General features: G+C 40.3%; 1 protein-coding gene across 1 annotated transcript in view; it reads right to left on the reverse strand.

Annotated features, from left to right (window-relative positions):
* Positions 1-299: 299 nt before the first annotated feature.
* Positions 300-26065, reverse strand: part of AAGAB (alpha and gamma adaptin binding protein) — a 152095-nt gene continuing 126329 nt past the window's right edge. The window contains exons 7-10 of the mRNA XM_078683050.1: positions 25688-25772; positions 23693-23797; positions 5489-5538; positions 300-1344 (exon numbers count right to left, since the gene is read on the reverse strand). Of these exons, the coding sequence (XP_078539176.1) occupies positions 1267-1344; positions 5489-5538; positions 23693-23797; positions 25688-25772 (318 nt within the window). The 3' untranslated portion in view covers positions 300-1266. The remainder of the gene's footprint in view (positions 1345-5488; positions 5539-23692; positions 23798-25687; positions 25773-26065) is intronic.

The following is a 26065-nucleotide window of genomic DNA, read 5'->3' on the forward strand; positions in this document are numbered from 1 at the left end:
TAATTGCTTAGCATGTTTGTGCCATTACAGGTGGTCACCCTGAATCAAATCAGTGTGACCCTACCCTTAAAGGAGTCCCAGTGAACAAAAGTGAGAAAGGTTTGAGTTAACAATTCTAACCCAAGGGACATTTGATGTAAATACTGCCCAGGGGTATTCAAACAAGTAACGTGTTAACCTGACCATTTTCCTTATATCCCAGACAAGACGCCAACAAACTCAAAAAAACATAACTTGGCCCTAACGCAGCACAGTTTATTTTATGTGTTGAAATATGAAATGGAGAAACGGACACTGAATTTAGTGTTTAAATAGCATTTATTTGCCCTGCTAATTGTAAGCACAGGCTTAAACATCATATGGTCTATGTGTATTACAAGAATGTTCATTCTATTTTCCTTTAACAATTTGTATATTTATTTTGAAACTTTTCAATAATCAAGACAAATGTCTAAGAAATAACTATATATTACAAATCATTTAATAAAATGAAGAAAGTGCAAACAACAAGTATCTTTTCAACATTACAAAAATAAACCAGCCATCCCTTCTCCTGGATACCTAATGATACTGTAACATATGTGATTCCAATGATCCTCTCAATAAAGTGTGTATAATGTTATGATGCTGATTGGCAGTATGGTCTAAGTGTCACCATGCCCACGAGTTATTAATTTCTCAGTGGGTGTGCAAGGCCTCCATCAACTATCCCTATCCTAGGTTAGCAAATACTATTGCTAAACTAAGAGCACAAGAGTGCTGTATTCCAAAAGCTAGTGGCAGAAGTCATGAAGTGCTAGTGTGTTGTGATGAAACAGTAGGTAGCAGTAAGTTTCCTGACACCCAAACTGTTAGGTTCAACAAGGTTCCAATACATCAGATGTGTAGGAAGGGAACAGTTATGGAGCGGTGATCGATTCATGTAATTCCAGGAAAGCTGCAGAGATTTCAAAGAAAATAACTATTATTTTAGAGAAGTATGCAGTATAAAAAATGATCAATGTAACAGAAGAGCAAAGCAAGTTATACTAAGAGAAGCGGTCAAAATGGAACCAGACACAAAGCTAAATGATTAAAGGCAAAACTGAGGTATCGCACATAAGAGGCTTTAGAAGCATGATCCCAAGTGCAAGTGAACATTTCTAATAGGACACCGGTCTTCCTTGTGGGCCAGATCTCTGCAGGTCATTGGAGTCGTACATTCCTTCCTTTTCTGTTCATCACAGGCAGCACCTGGAGTTCCTAGGATGTGGCTACGAAAGCAGCTTAATCGTCATCTCCAGATGAGAGACCCTCAATCTCATCTCGGTCTCCACCAATTGCCATCCAAAATGCTTTGGCAACCTACAAAGTAAGGCAAAGCTCTATTCATCTGTGGCAAAACTGCAGCAACTCTTAAAATACTATTCTAATAACACAAAGTCTGCAGAAGAAACCTCAGCAGGGCTTTAAAAACAAGCATTATTTATTTTATGGCAGGCGGAGGGGAGAAGCAGTTTGATAAGGAAGCAACAGCTAATGAGAATGGAAGGATGTAGGAAAGGTGCAAGAAGAGCATAGGATCATTTTTTTTGTAAATCTGTTTATTAGGTTTTATAACAACATGCAAAAGTAACACTGTTAATATGAGGCACATAAATACGTCATCCAGTAACCTGCATCCATGTATTCACCACATTGGCAATTGTAGATCCAAATCGGCATTCCCCAACTCCGACTACCAGCCACCACCCATGAATCCCATCCTGGCTGTCCATCCCCGCCTCATCACCCAGGTCCCCTCAATCCATGTCCCTCTCTGCACTCCTCTAAGGGCCCCAGATCTGATCACATATGTGAGGACAGCCCCTGACCTGGTAGACCACTTCTCCTCTCATGCACCAGTTGAAATTGGATTCCCATTCAGGTACTGCCATCATTTTTGCTACCTCCCCTCCTTCAACATTGCACTATATCTCTCCTCCCCACCATCAGTGCCACATTACAAAAAAGGATCTAGTACCTGCCCATTGTCTGGTTCTCCAAATTCCCAGCATCATCAGCTGTGGGGTAAGCACTAGGGGGCAATCTATGAACGAGGATTTCCGGCCACACACAGACTTCCAGTATCCCTGTATACTAAGGGAACCCCCATATGGTATGTATTATTGTCCCCCAAGGTATCAGGTGTTATCCGTTTTCCATATCTTAGACAGTGGCTTCTTGCATAGAATGCCTTACAGAAAATCTTCAGTTAGATCAGCCAGAACACCGCACAGAAAGCCACCGCCCGGGATGTCTACAGGCCTCCTCCCATTCGTCATCTTCCAGCCTTCCAGATCAGGGGTGAGATACCATTTGTGAGCAGGGTGGCATAAATCTGCAAGACCGCATACTTATGTAACGGGGCCGACAAAGTATTCTAAACTCCAGTGGTGTCTTCTCCGCAGTTTCACACAGGAGATAACTAACCCTGCAGGATACATTTCACATTCAGGTACCTAGGACATCGACTCCCTATCAGTTGAAATCAAGCCCAGGGTTCAGGAAAAAGTATCAACTCACTGTCACTCCAGCTATCGCTCACAGGGGACCATTTTTTGAAGACAAGATTGACCCCATATCAAACAACATCTGCTTCAATTATTTCACAGCGGGAGACAGTGTGACTCTTTCTCTCTTCGACAGCTTAGAGTTCAGGGTCTCCCTCCTCCAGACTCGGAGAAAATGTAGATCATTCAATCTAATCTTTCATCAATGTGCAGAGGTAGGTGATGTGCCCCACTTGGTTATTCAAAACTCTTTCTCTGCAAGGGCTTAGCTCGGGAACAGTCTTGAAATTGTGTATCAAATATATATGTATATAAGGAATTAAAAGTGATATCGATGCAGCAAAGAACATAACTGGCACAAGAAGAGTTAAAAAGATAAGACTACTTTTCCACTCAAATCCAAGTATTGGAGAAGAAAAAAAAGCTTTATTTTGTGTGTAAAATTAAGATATGGTTCTTCTAAATCTTTTGTAACTTGTAAACAACAACATTCCCTTCTGTGTCAGGTACACTAAGATTACAGTATTTTCAATTAATACTTTTGTTAAAAACAATTTAACAATATTATTAATTGTGCTAATGTTTGAGATATGGTTTTTGATCATGTTAGTTCCTTTTTGAATGTATACAATTGATCTCTATTGATTTTCATATAAAGCTATGTTGAATATATAGTCAATCGGTTTTATTAATATGATGATTATTAACTGTTAATTTTTAATTGTAATCAAAAGCAGGTCTTTTGATATTTGGTGTATAAATAAAATATAATATACTTACCTAAACAGACTAGTTACGATATGTTATATTGAGGTATACTAGGGTTCAGTGCGTACTATTTTGAAATACTGAAATCTTAGTGTACCTGACACAGGAGGGAATTTTGTTGTTTACAAGTGTTAACTACCATGTCCCTTTTGGTCTAAATCGGGGTGAACTCTTTCTTGTGTGGGATCTTCTAATTCTTTGCTATTATATTTTTTTCTAAACAGAAAGGAACAAGGATACATTTTGCAGTTTAAAGGTCACTATAAGAATATTCAATTAAGTCATTAAAATGCTCTTCTAACAAAAATGAGCAATCAGCTTGTTAAGATGTAGGTTGCAAAATGAAGACACCAAGCTCTCCTCATATGATCTGAAGAGAGCTCTCAACATTCCAACTGTAAAACTCCAGGATGTACAATCTTCCACAAGAGATGGGAAGATACCAATGTGGGTAGGGAATGGGAAATTTGAGGTGAATATATACTCTGTTGTTATAGTTAGGATTCCCATAGATAGTAGTTCCTCAGATTTTTGACAGGTAATAACTTTGTCCCTGTTTAACAAATCTCCAAAAACGTTTGCAGACCTATTGCTCTTTCAACATTGGGGCAAACGTTGGTGGTGATTCATTAAAGGAGAGCAAAGAAAAAAGAGGGGTCCTAAAATGTGTTGTCCATCTATGCATTTTCTATAGACTTTGTACCTGGCTGTAGCGTTAAAAAGGCTAAACGGATTTTAATAAAATTTGGCAGGAATATAGATTATGGTGTGTGAGTGATCCTTTTTATTTTAAGTCAATTGGTCCAGTAGTTGGTAAGTGGTATACCGTGGTACATGTCAATTACAAGGCAGTGTATAATGGCTATTGGCTGTTTTTACATAGGGAAAAGGCAGCCATGTTGTTTTAACTGTGTTCCGAGTTAGGGCCTTAGATATCGGTAAGTAGATTTGATATTTTTCCCTACCTATTACCAGTTTTATGCAACTCCCTCTACAGCACTCCACATAACTTTACTCCACTGTACTCTGACATACAACTGCACTATATTCCACGGTACTACATCACTCTACATCACTTTATCCCCCTACACTGTACGGCACTCTACAACATTCCACTCCATGACAAACCACTCAACTGTATGCCACTCCACTGTGTTACTCCACTCCATGCTACAACACTCTACATCACTCAAGTGTACTGCATTTAAATACACCCAACTCTATCCTATCACATGCAACTACACTGAAACATATGCCACTGCACTGTACAACACTCCATTCTACTCTTACACATTCTACTCTTACAAAGGAGGGCCTCGAACTCTTGACCGCTGGGTCAGCAGCAGCAACGGTGAAAGCACCAGCTACCAGAAGAAGCTCCGTTGTGAAAGGAGCGAGTCCAGTAAAAGGTCAGTGGACTGCAAGTTCACTACACAGAGGACGCCATTAAGTAGTGCTGTGGAGTTGGGGGGTTGCTAGACAGCTATGAAGCAGGAAAATGCTGGTAGGGACACTAGAGGGGGAACGGCCATGGGGACCACAGTGTTAGGGGCGACGAAGGAGAAAAGAGGAGGAAAATGGAAAGAAAAAGCAAATCCAAAAGGCAGAGAACAGGAAGAGATAAAAAGAAAGAGGGAAATGCAGAAAGAGAGACAGAAAAAGCAGAAAGAGACAGAAGGGCAGAAATAAAAAGATTAAAAGCAGGAAGAGAGACAAAAACAGCAGGAAGAGACAGAAAAAGCAGAAAGAGAGAGACAAAGCAGGAAGAGAGACAGAAGAGCAGTCAAGCAGCAGAGCAGTGACGCTCTATCACTGGACCACCAGGGATGAGGTGCAGGCAGGAGTCTGCGGGTGGAGAAGGTACTCGAACTCCTGACCTCCAGGTCAGCAGCAGCAAAGGGGACAGCAGCGCCTATCAGACAGAGCTGCGCTGTGAACGGAGCGAGTCCCCTAATAGGTTATCCAAATAGTCCGAATTGTCACACTAGTAGTTGTGTTGGTACTGTCACTGGAATGGTCAATGGGTGATGCAAGCTGCAGTGGTCTCCTCACAAGGCTCCCCCCCGGCACTTATTGTTTTACAAACTAAGCACTGACTATACCTATTTAGCCTAACTCATACTTCTGACAAAGAAGAACTCTGTGGAGGAGCAGTCTGCCTGGCCATGATGCAAGAGAGGCTCTCTCACCTTTTCTGCATGAAGTTTTCTTTGTTCATGTGGCAATGTTGATGCTTTGTCTGTAAAAATAAAAATACAGGTTTGGGCAATGTCAAATCCTCATGCGTAACTATATAATCAGAGTTGAAAAAATCATTCCTAAAAAACATTATGTGGATTACTACCTTCATATTTACTATTCATAAGACCCAAAGACGCAACATAAATTGCAACATAAATCTGCGATTTGTAAAGAGAAGCTGACATTAGGTAAGGATTTTATTCCGGGTTTCAGATGGCATTAAAGTAGGCACTTTCGAGTAACAATTTGCATCCCCCATAAAATGTACTTGTGCCATGATTTTAAGTGGTAATCCGGATTAAAAAGGCATAACAGCTGTTCTTCATGTATGCTTTTAATGGGGCCTGCGTTGTTTGTAGTATCGTTACACCAAAGCACTAGCTATCTCTCTGAAAATACTCTATGGTTTGTCTTTCCTCGCAAACAGGAAACAATATCTGAGGTTAGATCTTTGTTTTATAGGATATTTTATGTTGCATGAAGGAGCCTCTTCCTCCACTAAGGTCATACACATCTTCCCAGCCACCTTCTCACATTACATTCTGCCGCTGACACTTTTGAACCCAGTGAATCTCCCTTAAGGAATGCCCCCCTCGGAGGTTTAACACCTTACACGCTGAAGACTATTTTGTATCAGGTGGACTCAAAACAAAGGTTCTACGCTCTTCTTGCATCAGTTTCACCCCATGGAACGTTGCTTCGCGTGTCCTCTATCCCGTAGTCCATTTACCTCAAGTTTTCCTCTGCTTCGATATTCTTGCTTCTAGGCAAAGCCATGCCCGAAATGGACTGACAATTGTGAAAGGTATATGCAGTTCAATAAACCAGTAAGGACATCACTATTGAAACTCCATCCATGGTAATGAACTATCCATTGTTGCTGTGTCCATACCTGATCCTAAACAACAGCTTACTATCTATCCTACAAATCTCCAAAGCATCCTTCTACTACACCCTATAATGCCCCTGCCCCTGACCACCCTTCTCCCAAACCAGCACGGTCTGGTGGCTCAGTGGATTAATGCATCCACTGCAGGAGCCTGTGTTTGACCTCATGGTCACAGGTTCAAATCCCAGCGGGTCCACTCAGCCTCTCATCCATTTGAGGTCGATAAAATGAGTACCATTGAGTTAGGTAACAAAATACATCTGTTATTTCAGCGCCAAGATGCCCCGTGCTGGGGCGAACGTGCGCTTTACAAATATACGTGTTATGTTATGGTCCCCCTTAAAAATAGATTGTTAAAGGGATGTTATAGTGACAATGCAAAACGCAAAATAGATAGAAATTCCCATGTTATGGTAAACTGTGCAAACTATACCCAACACTCCAGTCATGTTCTGTCCATGATCTCACAAATTACTGCAGAACTGCGTTACATCAAGGCAAAATAATGTTCCAGAGTACAAGCAGATTACTTTATATTTTTAATTCTGATTGATGGATTAGGCATTTTTTTTTACTTTTAATTTCACAACTGTCGTAGATTTTGTTTGACCTCATTTGATCTCAAGTTTATTTTGCTTTTTAGGAGAGAAAAGCACAATGATTGGAAATTTACAGAACCAAAAAAAGGGTTGCAAGTTGGACATAGGGCTTTTTATCATCCCAGTTTGGTACACATCCGTTTAGGATACGTTTGCTTGCTAGGTGCAACAGTATCTTCTCTGTAGAAAAAGCTATATGGCTAATTAGCTTTTCCTTATAAATTATGCCCTCTCCAAGAGATCTTTAAGAATCTATCCAGGATCACACTGCAAGACGTGTGAATCAAACTCTAGAAAGCTATTAAATGGTTTATAAAATAGTGCAAAATGTATTTAAGATACAAAAACTGCTATTCTAGGTTAAATATGCCTAATGAGTGAAAAACACATAACTTTACATTTACTTTCAAAATGAGAATTGGAGGCATGGAGTAATATTACTTGTTTTTTTGCATTTTATGGGATCTAAAGACTTAATTAAATGAAACTGTTTTTTGTATGTATGTATGTATGTTTATGTAGTGAGAAGGAGCTAGACGGAACTTCAGGTCTAACAACCAGTGGAAACTAGAATTCACCTCTGTCATTGCCAGAGGTTTCAATCGGCTTGTTATTTAGTGTTAACTGCATTATAGATATTAAAAAGAATGCCAACCTCGTCTGTAAAAATTTCCAAACTACTACATAGGTAGCAATGATCCAAATCTACCATCTAAGTGCCATCAATCACTACACCCATGCAAGTTACATCTTCGCCCCTGGTAAGGTGGTCAAGTGCATTGAAATAAACATTCTACTTGTGGTTTAGTCTGACCATACAAAAAAAAAGCAAGGCTGCTGTTTAGATGGATAAAGACGTATAACACACTGGGTAAAACTAGTTAAAGAAAGACTCTATATCAAAACAAACATTTTTAGCAACAACATCAGTGCTTGTGCCAACTCTGGAAGAACCAAATTTTCCACAATCAATGCTCTTACTAAACCGGCATCTGTCTCCTTCCCAGACCATCATCAATAATCTATCCAGGTGTTCCTCCAATAAAACGGAAGTTGAGCAGCTTTGTCTGTGACTGATAATCGTCGAGAATCATCACTAACTATTACCTCGCCATCCATCCTCCCACTCCACTTTTTTGTTGTTGTAAATCTTGTTATTGCAGTTGAAGTAAAATACAGGAGGCAGTAATAATCATCTCAATCAGCGTAAGTTCACAATTTACATGTCTTACATATATCAGGACAAACACTTTCTTTTGATCTTATGATCATTGCCCCGCATCCTTCGCGTAGAGCACCTCTATACAATTGTTTTGCTCTGCCCTGGTCGTCTCTGATTGGGGGATTTCCACTAACAGGCAGGCAGAGCATCCCTCTCACCCAGACCTTTGTTCATTGTTGTGGGCAGCCTCTTCCCTCTTAAACCACCCTGTCTGCCTGCATACACCAATCCATATTGGATTCCCAGGCCCTGAATATGGGTGCTGAACTTGCCCTCCATTTTCTTGCTATATTGCGTTTGGCTACCACAAAACCCAGTGAGACCCATATTCGTTCTACAACCATTAGGTCCGATTTCTCCCATATACATGTAGTAAACACCATTGTGGCGATGCCTCCACATTCATCCCACACAGAGTCAACATGCATGCTATAACCTTATTCCAATACTCTTATTGTTGGGCAGTCCCACCATAGATGTAGAAACGTACCTTCTTGACCACAACTTTTAGGACATTGTGTTGAGTCAAGTCTACCCATTTTAACTAGTGTGATGCATGTATAATATGTTCAATGTAGAATCTTTAATTGCACAAATCTAAATAGGGACCATATGGCTACCTCTCTGGGGGATGCGAGTGCTTCTTGCCATTCCTCATCGCTTATGCTACCCGGTCCTCCACCCACTTCGCACGTATTCTCACTATGGTGTCGGGAGAGTTGTTCAATATTTTCTGGTAGGTTAATGATATTGCCTTGTCCTTCAATAGTCATCTAATGGCATATCACTCCACTTCAATTTCGGCCAAATTCTTGAATGATAGCAACACTGGAGTTTTGCAAATCTTCAATGTCCTTTGCTAACTCTATGACAATAATGTTATTAAAGAATGCTCTGCTTTGATTGCCCAACTAACCACAAGGATAATCAACTCCTCTATTCTGAAACAACATTTGTTTCTCCTCCTTTAAACAAGATATAATCCTTCCTCAGTTTAAAAAAAAGAAGAAATACTACATCTACATTCTCCACTGTTGGCAAACCGAACTGTAAATACTACAGCATTCCAGGTGGATATGAAAACTATCATGCCTTGGACACCTTTCAATCTGGGTTTTGACCTGGTCATAGAAGAGCGACAGCACTCCTCGGAGACTGAAGCAGCATTTAGAAAGCTGCAGATAATGGGACGCAGATGCTCTTTTTCGTAGTTAGTTTATCTGCCACCTTCCTCAAGGCGGTCTTTGACGTTCTATTATCTTGGCTTACCACTGTACAGGAGTCTATGCCACAGCTCTTTATTGGTTTCACAGCTGCTTGGAAGATCTTTCACAACACATTCAGCTGGAGTTATCTCTTCTTACCCTATCCTACCACATAGAAGGGTACAACTGGTTCTTCTCTTCCCCCTCTCCTTTTTTAGTTTCATCTGCAGCCACTGAAGGTCATATGCATTCAAGACAATACAGGATATATAGTAAACTGCTTAATTGACACTTCTGGATTATCATTCAATAATAATCTATAATGACCTAAATTTTTCTTCACTAAATCTCTTCCAGGAAAAACAAAGTATTTGGAGGCAAAATGATTTTGTGAGGAGATCTTAGGAACTGCTGCAGCCGAGCTGCAAGACTGTACATAGCCAGTACACAAAATCACTTAAAACTTTCACCCTATGGTATTGCTCATATGGGGTTGGGGCTGATCAGCATCAAGAGATGTTGTGTTGTGTTGTGTACTATAAGCACTATCTCTCACACAGGATATTTTTTTGAAGGTCCATGATTTCCTCTGTTCAAGAATGGGATTTGCACACAGGGCAACCCTTTCAAATCCATATGATGCATGTTCCATCGGAATAGCATACCTTCTTTGGCTTTACTGCTTTTCACTTTTGTATTTAAAAGACAATAAAATATTTTAAATAGGAAATACACTGTTATTCTGTGATACAATCTGCATTGTAGTTAAGAAAACATATGTTCATATGTTCCAGTCTGTTTTGTTGTACTGTTAATTACTATAGTTCAATCTCTTTACATCAATCAATATAGCAATAAATCAATGTAGTTACTCACGCTCATTTGATTTTAAATCGATTGTAATAAGCTAACCTCATCAGAAACGCAAAACCTAACAACACTGATTTCAACTGAAACAAAATTAGTATAATGAGGCTGTTAACATGCAGAATCTCCCAAGAGAACAGTGCTCTACTCTCCACTTTAAACTATGCAGCTGTGTCTTTCTAACAATCGTCAGGTGCTACAGAAATCACAATCAATCCAAAGATAGCAGATTCAAAACCGTATGACATTACAACAGCACCACAGCTCCATCTCTGCAAGGGCACAAAATAGTAACTTTACTCAAAGAAACGGATGCCCTATGGCTCGCATACAGGTCTGAAGATGCCACTGAGTGGGGAGGCATTGGCCTCTGACACGAGCCTTAGAGTCGACACCCACCACTTACTTACTTTCTTTCTTAATCATACATAATAATCGTGAAAATAAAAGCAGTATACAACAGCAGAATGTAGATGCACTGTAGAATACAAACTGCTCCCAGATGTCTTTGTCTATTCGTTGCTCTCTACTCACCTCATAAAAACACACTATGTATGCACTGTAGTTTAAGAGTAGGGCTCCCGGTTTTATGGTATTTATTTTTTCTACATTTCCGTCTGTATTTATCCATATTTATTTTTTGCCAATTGTTTTTGTATTTATCCATTTCTATTTTGTGTTTTCTGTATAAATGAAGCTGCCATGGGTATTTTTCCACATTTATTTGACTGATAAATGTACATTCGCATTTGAATGTCCAAAAGGTTTCAACTGTATACAGTGCAATAGCGTTATATGAAAACACTTGCATTGCAGATTAGCATAAATAACTGTAGATCTGCACTTAATTAATCTTAATTAGGACATGTGTTGTCTTTTTTTCATCTCCCCTACCTCTAAATCTGTACATCTACTGACCTGGCACTCATGATTGACAGTAGAAAAAACATCCAAAGAAGACATATTTTCCGTATTTTTCTGTATTAAAAAATAAATACAGACAGGAAAAAAATAGTTTTCTGTCTGTATTTATCTGTAAAAATCAGTAAAAACGGAAAACTGGGAGCCCTATTTAAGAGGCATGCAAAAGCCATTGCATTGCACTCAAACCTATTCTCTTCTATACATTCACTAAGCAGCCCTACACAAGCACGAGAATCCTATTTATGTAGCCTACTATGGACATCAGCAAATTACTTTTATCTAATGAAATAGAAATGAATTTATGAAAATGATGTAATTTGGGGCATCCATATTCAAACATTATATTGGTGTACATAACTACTAGACTTTCAATTGCCAGGAAGACGAGTTACATATCTTATGAGGTGATAGGTGATTAGAAATCTCACACAGCTTGAGAGTTAGCAAAGGCTTCCAAATTTTGAGCGGCCATATTAATGGTAGAAGGACCCGTTGTTTCACAGTTGGATATAACTCGCTCAACCACTCAAAGTTTGAGAACCTGAAATGATGCAATTGCTCAAACGCATAATGTTTTTGAGATGTATTTTTATAAAATAATTTGGGGATGAGAATAGGTATCACACCGTATGAAAAAGTGGCATCACTGCTATTAAAATAACTTCCGCAGCTCCTATTAAAAATTCAGGTTCAATTAAGATCTAAAGGTTTTGTGATAGGCTGTTGAGTGCGGAAAAACCATCAGATCGCCAGAACTTTAATTAGTGATTCTTCACTTTTTTTGCACAACACTGGGCAACACTGGAACTTTATTACAACTCTTGAATTAAATGCATATTCTCATGGTATCGTTTTAAGGGTATAGGATGAAATAATAATAATAATATAATATTTGGCAACATCCCACTGCCACATCTTTTTTAATGTCCAGATGTTTTCCATTTTGGGTTATCTCAATCCCTAAACGCTGGATGTACCTTTAGTTGTTTGCGAAAGAGAACTTGTCTCCAATGTAATGTGAATGACCTGTCCAAATCTAATTTGTATCTACATAATCATAATACTTTGTGGCAAGTATATATGCATGGGTGGGCCAGATTCAGAAAGGTATTGATGTACCTCAGTTGAGCTTGTGTGCCTAAATAGCTGCATTTAATGAGCTCAGATGTGTACTTACAAAACGGCAACTTACTCTTGGAAAAGGATTTGCTTACATATTATGTTTCGCAAGGTTAAAATATACGTCTAGTTGTTCGGTGACCAGCGGCAAGTTATGGATCGCTCCCTGCTGATTGCAGATCTGCGAACTCACCTGCAGCGCATAATAACTGAGAAGACGGGTCTGCCACCCAATCTCTTCCACTATGTAGCAGCAGCAATTGTCACCAGAGTTGTTCTGTATTGTACTATTTATGTTGCATTTGCGTGTTCTGTAACCGTAATGATAAAAAATACAGATTGGCTGTTTTTTTTTTCCCCAGGCAAAGCCCTGTTGATAACACCGCATTATAAAAGGAGTAATAAGAAATAATCATTTTGCCAAAACCTTACAATGCAGCTTACAAGTCAAACTTGATCATCGAAACTGGGCGCAATACGCATTTCTTTCTTCTGAAAGTCCTTTGGGTTGGGAATGCAACAACGGTTGCATTCTGCTGAGTCACCCATTGTTTTAGCTTGTTGAAACACATAACGGAACAACAATAATTGAGTATCTGATAGCTGTGCCCTGAAAGTTTAAAAAAAAAAAACAACTTCTTAAGAGATACTACTGAATGACAGGACTTTGAAAAGCACAAGCACCTATATCAGACATCAAGCAGCACAATTAGTACCAATGGTATGTACCCTTTCCTCCATTGTGTACGTGCTCAATATCAGCATCTAAAATAAGCTTTCCCAACCTCAGTTTACTCAACCCAAACATCTGTGTATAATCTGTAAACTCACCTCTGGAGGCTCTTAACTCTTTGGTAGTGCAAGTTTACATCTATAAGGTCCACCCAATAAGCTGTGCTCATGCTCAGTTTGCCATCCATGAAAAAGCTGGTATGAGAATCATCAATGCATGCCATCAGCTCCAAAGGTACTATATAAATCCAATAATCTAGTGGAAGGCCAAATAGACATAAGCAGCATATGTACAAGAATGTTATGTTGATGTTCAATATAAAAGGGATAGAAGGGCGCTGGGATCCATATGTGTTATGTTCTGTAACCATAGAGCCAAGGTTACCAGGTGACTTTCGCTATGTTCCAAGTCAATCTCTGCTCGAGCTCCTGATGGGGAACATTAGAGGAGAGGAGTCGAGGACAGTTGTGGAGGAACTGCTGAAGCTCCCGGGGGCCGTCCTCATGTATTAATAAATCAGTTCCACTTTATCCTGTGACTCCTGTCGTTCACAAAAATGGCGAGAAGGATGAGATGACAACAAGAGGAGGTACAAGAGTATCGAGTTTTAGAGTCGGATGTAGCAACAGGAGGGATCGTGCGGCCCCCGGGTTTATGGACGAGGAGAATCGTTGGATCGCATCGTGAGTTGGCAAGAGACAGTGCACGCACTTACTGGATCCATAGATGACGTGTGGTGTTTGGTGTGTTCCAGAGAGCTGCAATGTCATCTTGAAAGGAAGTATTGCCTCTGAGTGAATTACGTGCACCAACAACGTGTTACGTGACTTGACCACGTTTTTACGTTACGTGCCACCATTTTATTTTAGGAAGTGCATCACAAGTAGATTGAAGGATCAGAGGAGAAGTTTATTCAGGTGTGGACTGTGGGTACCGATTCAGGGTGACGGTAGGCATTCATAGTGAGCAGTGCAACTGTACCTGGTTAGTTGACATTGCTGCGGTGGTCTATTAAGAACCACGTTGACTTTTCTGCAGTCTGTCAACCTGATTGCTATTGCAGTGAACATGCGATTACATTATTACGTATTGAATTGTGGGTGAAGTACACAGCAGCACATTCTTCAAGACAGCAATGTCTGTACAAAATATAGCTTCACCACCATATTTCTTACAAGATCCGGGTCTACCTCCCATGGAGTGGGAAGGCTGGAAGGAGACATTCTTGACATACATTGAGGCAATAGGTGGGGATGTGTATATTGAAAAAAGGAAGTTAGTCATATTAAAGAACTATCTACATGTGGAAGGGAGGAAAGTTTTAAAAGCCTTACCAAGTCCAAATGAACAGAAATGATGACGGATCAGATGATGAAGAGGAAGATGTACATGGGGATGCCCTTTCTGCCTAGGAAGAGAACTCTGGAAAGAAATTGAGTGTTGTAGTAGAAAGGCACAAGGCTTTTTTATGTGGGCAAAAAGCTGGGGAGTCAATTACCCAATATGTTGCTACGTTAAGAGGGTTAGCTGTTACATGCCAATTTAAAGATTTGAGAGACAAAATAATAAAGAGATCAAATGATGAACAGATTAACTAATTTGAGAATTCAAGAAAAACTGCAACATTTAAAAGATCCCACCTTAGATAAAACTATTGAAGTGGCCATAAGCACAGAGAATACACCATGTTATGTAAAAGAATTTGGTGGCGCCAAGTCTAAAAATAATGTCTGATACTGAGAAAGTATGTGAAGTTAAAAATGAAAATGGTGTCACTTGAAATGTGAAACAAAGGAATGAGTTTGAGTTCAAGGGAAACAAAGAGAAAGAAGGTGTGCTTTAGGAGTGGTAGTGATAGACACATTGCTGAGGCACATAATTGTCCTGCAACAATGAGTAAATGTTTTAAATGTAATAAAACAGGACATTTTGCAAAGGTTTGCAAAATGAGCACAATTAGGAGAGGGATCAACTCAGTAAATGTGGTGAGAGACAGGGGTCAATATTCTCAAGATGTTGCATTTGAGTAAATGGGATGGAAGTGCAATTTTGGGCAGATTCTTGTTCTCCTTTACAATTATTGACAAGTCTATAAGGGAAGTGTTGAATTCCCCGGCACTAACAGCTAGATTCATCATAGTCCCGTTTTGCGAGTCCTTAATAGCGATTATTAAGGAATCGCTATTAAGGACTTGCAAAACGGGATTCATGTAGGAATGGCACAAAATTTTGCGATTCCTACATCATCCTTATTTGCGATTAGCAAATTGCTAATCGCAAATAAGGAATAACTGCCCATTCATTCCTATGGGCCTAAAGGCATCCCGTTTTGCAAGTTTTGCATTCCTATGGGCCTACAGGCCCAAAGGAATGAATGGGCAGTTATTCCTTATTTGCGATTAGCAATTTGCTAATCGTAAATAAGGATGCGATTTCAAGGGTGCCAGGGGTGTCCAAAGGACACCCTGTAGCACCCCTGAAAAGCAAATGTACACAGGTGTTGCGCATACACATGTCCAAAGGACATGTGTGTGTGTAACATGCAACTGAGAAAAATGCACTAAAGTGCTTTTTTCTATTTTTTCGCTATTTACCACGATGTCAGACTTCGTGGTAAATAGCGGCCGGAAATTGCGAATTCGCATATTTTAAAAGTTTCATGAATTGCATTTAAGGAATCTCAAATAGAGATTCCTTAAATGCAATTCCTCGCAAATATGCGATTTCGCTATTAGCGATTTTTGCATTTGGGATGATGAATCCCAAACGCAAAAATTGCGCTCGCAAAGGGCCAGATTCTGAGAATCTGGCCCTTTGCAAGCCCATTTTCCAATGATGAATCTAGCTGTTAGTCCTTAAGATGTGGAACCAGAAGGCTACTTGTATGACAAGTTACCCATACCTGGATATTTTGTCACAGAATTAGAGTTCAAGGGTAGGTGCACATCCACTAAGGTCTATGTGGTGGAGAAAGGAAAAAACTTGTTGAACTGGAAGGAACAGCGAACATTGGGGATAATTTTAGACTCAAATCATCCACAAGTGTTGTTAACCCAAGATAAGTGTGAATGGGTAAAACGATTTCCCAAGTTATTTGGTGAGGATTTCGGCAGTTGAAAAATTTGAACATAGAAATATTCTTTAAAAGGATGCCAAGCCTATAGTGCATAAAGTCTGATATGTGCCATTAGCTCTGAGGTGTACGCTTAAAGAGGAGTTGCAGAGATTTTGCAAAAATGGGGTAATAGAACCTATAGAAGCATTAGAATGGCTTAGTCCCATCGCTATTGCTAGAAAACCCAATGGCCGCATCCGCATCTGTGTGGACTTGAGGGACATTAACAAATGTATATGGGTGGATCGTAAATCCTTTACCATGCAATAACGAAATGTTGGCAAGTGTCTCTGGAGGTAGATGTTTTTCCAAATTAGATCTATCCAATGCGTACCATCAAGTGAGGTTACAAGCGAAGTCTAGACATTTGACACCAATAATTACTCCAGAGGGTACATTTCAATTTGTCTGAAATGCCATTTGGTCTGGCATCTGCGTCAGCGGTGTTTCGGAGACTGATGCAGAGCGTGGTGGGAGAAATGAAGAATGTATTAATATTTCAGGATGATGTGTTGGTGTGGGGAAAGAGTGTGGAACAGCATAATGAGATATTGAGGAATGTACTGTCTAGATTGGAGGATGCAGGTGTCACGATTGGGTTGGAAAAATTTAGATTTTGTCAAGCGGAAGTAGAATATTTAGGGCATACCTTGACATATGGTGGTGTCAAGCCAAAACACAACCCGCGCCACGAGATAAGGATCATTTGAGATCGTTCCTAGTACTAACAGAATACTATTCCAAATGTGTACATCATTTTGCTGAAAGAGTGCACACTTTACGAGACTTAATGAGAAAAAGGGTGTAACATGTGGACGGAGGGGTGTCAAAATCCATATGATGACATAAAAAAAGAAATTGGAAGGGTGGTGATATTAAAACCATTTGATCCTGCAGATAAGACCACTGTGGTCACTGATGCCAGTGGGTATGGACTAGGTGAGGTTCTTATGCAAGAGAATGCTGGAGAAGAAAGGGTTGTTGCGTTTGCGTCAAGGACTCTAAGAGGAGCAGAGAAAACATACTCTGAAGTAGAAAAAGAAACTAGCATGCTGGTGGGGTGTGCATTATTTTCGAATTTTTGTTTGGGGCATTCAATTTGAACTGAAAACAGACCCCAGACCATTAATTGAGCTGTTCTCCACGGTAGGTGCTGTAAAAGCTACTCCTTGAATTGCAAAGTGGTTTCATCATCTACAAGAGTAAGATTGTTCTTTGAAGTATGTTGCAGGCAAAAGAAATATAAATGTTGATTGCATGTCTAGGTTGCCGCTTCAGAATGATGTTGTTGAGGATGAAGATGACTGGGTTGTGGTGGAGATATCAGAGGTGTGCCAGATCATCGAAGAGAGTAAATGGAAAAATGCAGTGGAGACTGATCCTGTATTAAGGAAAAGTTAAGGATAAGCTACTCGCCAATTCAGAATAATGCATGAATGCCATGGCGGCTTGGCAGCAATGAGGAGGAAGATCGGGATGGACTTTTGGCGGCCTGAGATGGACAGGCAGATAGAAAGATGTGTTAGAAATTGTTTTTCATGAATGTGTAGCGACAAATCACATTCTCTGAGGGAAACCACTATTAATCCTATGGAGTGGCCATAGAAAGCTTGGGAGAAAGTAGGCATGGACATATGTGGGCCGTATGATTGTTTGGGTTTAAAAGAAAGATATGCCATTGTATTAATGGATTATTATTCTAAATGGCAAGAGGTGACATTTGTGAGTGAAGTAAAGACTGCAAATATCAGTGCATTTTGTGAAGAGGTTTTCCGCCGAGAAGGATGTCCGGCAAAAATACTTTCCAACAATAGTCAGCAATTTGTATCAGCAGAGTTTGAGGGTTTCCTCAAGAAATGGGGCATCAGGCACAGCAAGACTCCAGTCTATCATGCTAGGGGTAATGGTCTTACTGAGCGCTTTAATCGTGTTTTGAGTAAAAGTGTTCAATTAGCCATGGTGAATAACATTTGTTGGAAGAAACAGATACAAGAAATGTTGTGGAATTACAGGACAACACCCCATTCTGTAACAGGGGAGACGCCTTTCTGTCTATTGAATGGAAGAGTGCCATGCACAGTAGCGGTCCCTGCGTGGATGGCGAGATATGGGGAGAAAAAGATTTCAAAGGAAATTTTGTGTGACAAAATTGGAAATTATCAGGCGCAATACAAGCAGATACACAATGAAAGAGTGCTCAAGTCAGATAGAAATTTGTCAGAAGGTATGTGGGCAAGAGTGTTTCCAGGAAATTTGGTGAAGAAAGGATTTTCCAAGTTGTCTGAGCCTAGGGAAGTGATGAAAGTATGGGGAAATTCCTTATTGTTGTCCGATGGTAAATGGTGGAATGCCAGGAGGGTTGCGAAGTGTTCTGATGAGGAGGCGAGTAATTGGTTAAGAATTGGGAATACAAGTGTAAAAGGTAATCTTGATGTTAGTGGTAAGCGAGTAAGTGAGCGTTTGAGGCAAAAACCAACGTGGCATTCACTGAAATCAAAGGTTAAAGTGGCTTTATAGTTAGGTGAAGATGTCAGGTAAAACATGTCGTAAATGTACTAACTACTGAAATGCAACCGTTCTAGTTATCTCAAGCAATTATAACTGGTGCCCTAAGGTAATGATAAGTTGCGCCCCATGCCAAGCCCAGTTTTCTCATCAATAATTTCATTGCAAATTTTGCAGTGATATTGTCACGGATGTCATAGTGCGGTAATTAGCAAAGGATCGGTGGAGGAGTGCACGCACCCCCCTCCCCAAACCAATATTTTGCAATGCCCCAGCGGAAGCCTACACTTTCTTTTTTCATTTTTCTAAGGATTGTTCATTAATTTGAGGCAATTTAAAAAAAAATAAAAGACCATATTTGGCCCTAGGCCTAGGTGGTCAGGGTTTCCCTAGCCTGCCCATTATGTCTTTTTTTAATTGTTTTTTTAGGGCTCAGGACGGAGTCTCGAGTCCTAAGCAGGCTGCTGCCACATCCTGGTTGATGTTGTGGCAGCCAATCAGATCTCATCATGAGATATGTTGGCCTCCACATCCTCCATGGCATGAAATATACAATATTTTTTTTAGCACTAATTGTTCAAAAAATACAACATGGATTTACACCAAATCACAAAAAGCACTCTTTCTGGACCAAGGTCTATCTTTCTGCCAAATTTGGTTTAAATCGCTCACCTAACCAAGAACTTCATTTCTAAAGAAATGGTATCTGAGGAAAGCAGAATGGTCAGATACACTCCCTCGCGAACCCTTCGGTCAGGAGGCAAGGATCTCCTTGTCGTACGGCGTATAAAACAAACTAGATTAGGAGGCAAAGCCTTTTCCTACCTAGCACCTCAACTCTGGAACCAACTACCTATGGACATTTGTCAATGTACCAACTACATGTCTTTTAAGAAAAAGTTAAAAACGTCACTGTTCTGATCCACCTACTTCTGATGTTCCCGAGCGCTGCTATAGCGCGGAGAAACCCCGACTGGGGTGATTCATGCGCTCTATAAATGATATAAATAAATAAAGAAATAAATGGGACCACTCACAAGTTAGGTACCCTGATAAAGGCACCCACAAGTGAAGAACCCTGACAACAAGCCTCATACCTGGGAAACCCCAGACTGAAATATTCATGTCTAGGATCTCTAATTTGAGGGGGTCTCAGTCAGAGTCATTCACATCTTAGCTGTTTTGGTCAGAGTCTTTCAAAATCAGTATTTGCTCATTTCACAGCAATTCCCTATTACAACAACTATCATCACCACAACAAAGGTGGTTTCTGACCAAATAACTCTTTACACTTAACTTTAATTGGATTCCACTTGATGCTTATACCAACTTTAATCTTTGCTCCATCTTTCATAAGGTATCCATCATTTAAAGTCAACGAAGAACTGGCCACTGCAGAATTGGGTTTCCAATAATCATCATTACCATCTCAAACCTAGACATACATGCTGAGCAACACATATGCCAATGCTACCAATCATCCCTACTACACCAAGATTCCGGTGATCTTTGGCACTAGTAGTATCTCACCCAGGACACCTGCCCAACTCACTACCATCTAGCTTACTCAGTCTGAACCGAGAACATCACCCCACTTAACTACATGCTATTAAACTGTCAGCCTGAGGTCAAGCATGCCAACGAAATAGTGGAAACTATCCTGCTACATAAAATCGACATCGGTTTTCTGACTGAAACCTGGCTAACTGACCACCCTTCAGCCATTATCGATCTCTTCATCCAACTGGGTCTCTCAGTCATTTATTGTGACCGCAAGGTGCGTATTGGTGGTGGATTAGCAATCATACACAAATATTTTCTATGCCTGAAACCCTTTCATAGTGCTGAATACGGTTCCTTTGAATATCTAGGAGTTGATCTCTCCTCCAAAGGCTCCAACTAAATCAAATTTCATGTCATCTATCACCCAGCAGGTGAAAAACTACAATTCTTCGAGGATTTATCAGAGCACATAACGCTAAACTCCCTGAAGGACTTCACTGACATTATAATAGGCAACCTAAACCTACATTTGAACAATATGAATGACAACAGTACAAGCAATATCCACCCTACTTGAAACGAAAGGTCTCCCTCAACACTGCAAAAAGCAAACTCCCAATTAAGGCTCTACCCTCTACACAATCATTGCCAACCATAATACCATATCCCTTCAATCCATTCAACCCACGGACTAGAATGAGCACCACCTAATTCTATTTGATCTCAATGTCAACCAACCTAAGCTCTCCTCCCAAACAAATCGTCCTAAGCTCTGGGCGAAGAATATGCAACCAAATCCCTCTAGCAGAGCCAGAATCCATAATCAGTTCCCAAATTCTACCTCCACCAGACCTCACTTCATCCGATGCCTTCACCTCCTACTATAGCACTAAAATTAGAGAACCTGGAGACAACAACCCTCGCTGATCCACCTCTCTCTCCTACAAGCTGAAAGCTTAAAATACAAAAAAAACCATATCCATAGAGAAAAATCCTCTTTCTTACAAGCTCAACTTTACCACTCCAGAAACAGACCTAAAGACCTCTTCAACATTATCAAACAGCGGAACTCCTCTTTCGTGCAACAATTATCTGATGTCTCGACTAAGTGCTGTGAAGAATTTGTCAATTCCTTGTCCGAAAAAATAATAAACCTATCTCTCTATGGACCCCACCACCTCTTCTCCCCTTACCAAAGATGGCCCCATACACCTACAACTAATGGTGGTCCACCCAAACCCCCTACCCCACACAATAAGCCAACAACAATCACAATTGAAAAAAAAGTGCATTCTGGACCATTTTTGAAAATATCTCTGAAATACTTTCATGCATGAAGCCAGCTTCGCACCTCTCTGACCCTCTCCCCGCCTCTCTCGTTAAAAACCTCAGACATATCCTCTCCCCAACATAGTTCAAAATCATCAACTCCTCCTTATCCAGTGGCTCTATGCTGGCCTCCCTTAAACTCGGTCAAGTCACCCCCCCTTATCAAAAAGCCAGGTGCGGACCAAAATAATCTCAATAACTACAGACCTATAACTAATATCCCTCTTGTGGCCAAAATGAATGATAAATGTGTGCTTGCAGAATTCAACAACCATATTGAAAAATTCAACCTGCATGACACCTTTCAATCTGGGTTCAGGACAGGTTGCAGTACAGCGACTGCAATCCTGAACATCACCGATGACTTACACAGACCTCTAGACAAGGGCGAGGATTGCAACTCAGTCCTTTTGGATCTCTCAGCAGCTTTGATACAGTTAACCACAACATTTTCCTAAACACCCTCTCACAACAAGCAGGAATCAATGGTACTGTCCTGCAATAGTTTGCCTCATACCTAAACCAACAATCTTACCTAATCAAACAAAATAATTCCACGTCACCAGCAGTACTAGTCCAGCAAGTAGTCCCCATGGATGAATCTTGCCCCTTCCTTGTTCAACATCCATAGGGAGTCCCTTGCAGTGATCTTGAAATAGGCCCGAATTGCCTACCATCTTTATGCAAATGACACTCAACTCAATATCAAAACCTCGTTATCCAAAGACCTCCAGCTCCTTAAGCAACATTCTCTCCATGATACAATCCTGGCTGACTAACAACCACTTAATGCTTAACCCCAACAAAACTGAACAACTCCTCATCCAGCCTAAAGGAAAGTCACTTCCAATCCACAACTAGCTTGGTAACCTGAATTCACTACAATGTAAACATTCTATCTCCAACTCTGTTAAATCACTAGGGATTACTCTAGACAAAAACCAGAACATGAAAGACTATATCAATACCTCAGAAAAAAGTGTCTTTTACGAGCTCAAACACCTAAAAATAAAAAAAACCTTCATCCCCGTTGAAGTCCTTAAGACGATCAGGGTACTCCAAAAAACCAACTTACCACTGTGAAAATTCACACTTAACGCAGCAGCTAGACTTCTCGCAGGGGACAGACGACATGATTACATCACTTCCACACTCAAGAAAGTCAACTGGGTACTAATCGAAGCAAGATGCATATTCAAAACAGCTTCCATAACCGACAGAGCTCTCTACACTGAATATCCAATATACCTCACAAACAAACTATCAAAAGCCGGCCAAAGGAGGCCTCTGCGAAGCTCAAACACTCAACTCCTGATTCTGCCAAATTTAAGAAAGAAAAATTACTCACTGGGGCCTTCTCTGGGAATGCACCCAGAATTTGGAAAGCTTTGCCTTAGGATCAATGAGACAATCAATCATTCCAATACGTCTAAAAAAGCCTTAAAATATTTCTTCTCAACAAATACCTGAAACAACACTCCTAATATAATCAACTTGTTCAGATGCACTTCCCCCCCCCCCAACCATCAAAGAGCCCCGAATATCACCACCCCTGGAAACGTCTGTTCACTTAGTCCTCCAATATCTGTAACAACCTACCATTGCTGCCTCCCAACTTTACGCGACTATCTACTCCACCCTCTATTGTATAATATTTCCCTGTAGGTGGTCTGTTTTTGTCTTGTGTACTCCTTGTAAATGCTATCTATGTAAACGTTGCGAAGTGCTCTGATGCCCTAACGGTCAAGGTTTGCGCTAAATAAAACTCGAAATAAATAAATAAAATAAATCCGAGTTCATACATTGACTACTGTACCGTGTCATAAATTGTTATATATGCTTTTTTTCTTCAATCTACCAGTCATTCAAAGAGTTTCACAGAGAGGCATCCTAGCCTTGACCTGCAAAGTGGTGTTCTTTATTGATGGCAATTTAAAAAGAATGCATGGTCTGTCTGCCTATCAAACATTGATGCTCATTTCTAATATTAAATAGTTTTCTGTTACAGTTTAATTCTTCCCATATCTTCACGCTATGAGTAAACAGTTTTCACACACTCTCAATGCTAGAAGTGCACAATGCTGCTAAATAGAATCTCCACCAAAACAGGGTCCAAGACCGCTAGTTTCTGACTGTACTCACCTTTCATCTCTTGTAGCTTTGTAAACAGACGCCCAAAGTTTTCCAAGTCCCCTTCACCTGTCGTCAGGCTGGCGAGCTCTTGTATATCCATATCTAGCATAGGGTCTGAAAGGCGAGCACTGATGTTAATCGTCAAGCCAGCCTGGTTAGAAACACCAGCACAACGTCCATCTTTTAAAATACTCAATCATATTATTCAGAAGATAAATGAGAAAGAAGTATGCAGGAAATCAAAAATATAAGAACTTAAATTGTAATGAGAAATCATTCACTGGCAGAGCAAGAGAAGTGCAGGTAATGCAAAGAAGAGTCAAAGTAACACACTGAAAGGCAAAGATAGGCAGATTCAGAAAAGACAGAACTGGTTGACGAGGTAAAATGCTGCAGTAACCTAAGAGGTGAGCATCCACCTTAAACAGAAAGCTCCTAGTGACGTTGCCTTACAAGTTGTTGATTTTGCGGTCATCGACCCTATGCGTGCTTTGCCAGAGTTGTCCATATGTGCCCCGGCTACATCAGAAATGAAAAAATAGCTCATGCTTTAGGCTTTAAATGGTTTGCCACATGTTACATTGTGGAAGCCTTCAAATCATTTCGCTTTACATTAGCATTGTCATTGACTCATGTGTCAAGACCAAGTAGCACTATATTCCCCTTCTGCAATATGTCTTGTTTTCGTGTTTAAAAAAGACAACTGGCTATCAGTAATTAAGGATCTCCAGAGTGGAAGGGTTACGGATGCCTCAGTTCTGGATACGTGTGTATTTTCAGCTTGACTGAAATTCCAATAAGAGAAAAACTTTGCCACCATCTCTCATCAAAACGAGCAAACAGAAAGCTCCAAGAAGAGGGTGGTGTTAACATTGGATCTACTGCTCTTAAGGATCACTAAATGTTCTTAGGGCTTATTAGCGATATTCCAGGCAGCACCAAGAACGTGAAAAACTAATAAGACTTGGGAAGAGTCAGACACAAGTCAGGAGGAAGAGTGCATCCTTTCCCTTGCCCAGTAGAGCCACCTGTGGACAGCATCAGGCAGCTTCCACCATCCAGAGTGGAATCAGTCAAGCTACACGAGACGAAATGGCAGCATAAACTCTGCATTATGTGCTAACATACTGGATTGGTATATCTTTTCCAGGACCTTAAAACAGTAAACTAAAAATCTTGAGAAGGGGGAATTGGGAAGGGCAATGTAGAAGACATGTTCTCCCCTCAGAAGAGCCCTTTTACAGTGACCAGCCCTACAGAGGCATCCAGCTAACTTGGTTAAGAAATTACATGTCTTGCATGAACTGTGTACAGTTAAGCGTCAATTATTCCCAACTACTAAAATTTAAGGACCTCCCATTTACCATAATTATAATGGTTATAATTAACGATTTATACCAAACTCATACTGAAGCAAGATGGACTTAGCAGATATCTTTTATTAAATGACATACATCCTTATATCAGTTTCAAGCGATTTTCTAAGCCTTCTGTATCTTTTAAGAACATCATCATAGTTTTAAGATGCACTTTGTAAGGAAGCATGAAGTAGTAAGCTTCAATTTAGGACTCTAGATATGCTATTTAAAAGACAGCGTTTTAAAATATTTTTTACATTTACTAGTACGTTGATTTGTACGTCGTTAGATTTGTTGGTATGGCCTTCTCCTGCAACTGTCAATAGAACATCATAAAACATGGTCTTGATGGTTGGGGGAAAAAAGAGGCTCACAATTCACAATCCCAGCAGAGATGAATAGCTCTGCCCATTGGATAACACACATGCTGTGACCAAAGTCTAGCGTTAGTTAAACCCAGGCAAAGTGTACATAAAATTGCCTACAGCCAAGCCACCGATTTAGAGTATGGATTCTACCACTAGGTAATCCCTGGGACAATTTGCAGCCTCTGTCAATCAGTATCAGTTAGTTATTTAATTCAAATAAAGCAAAAGTGCTAAAAGGCACCTAAAGGCCTCATTAAAGTAAATGTGTTAACGCTCACCTACTAAACTCTCCAGCTGCGCGTCAGTGGCGTGGGCTTCATTCTCCAAATGAGATTCTGCTCCATCGTCTGTTGGTGCTGGAAGCTGATGGGAAAAGGATGTTACTTACACATAACTGCCTTATTTCCTAATGTGCACATTTGCGCAAAGATAACTATATGGGGGACTGATGCCGTGTTTACAACCCCCTTTACCAGATGTTTTAAAAGCCAATGAGAGGCCAGTGGCTGCCTATGCCCAGCACTGCACCTCCACCATGTGAACCTTCACCACACCTCATTCTGACTCTAGCAATATATTGGATAAAAGAGTATGCAGCTGCCCTAACATCGCTCAGATCCCCTCCTCTTGAAACGCTAGGAAAAAGCCTGTAGTAC

Source organism: Lissotriton helveticus, chromosome 3_1 (genome assembly GCF_964261635.1).
Source record: "Lissotriton helveticus chromosome 3_1, aLisHel1.1, whole genome shotgun sequence".
In the NCBI taxonomy this organism is placed as follows: domain Eukaryota; kingdom Metazoa; phylum Chordata; class Amphibia; order Caudata; family Salamandridae; genus Lissotriton; species Lissotriton helveticus.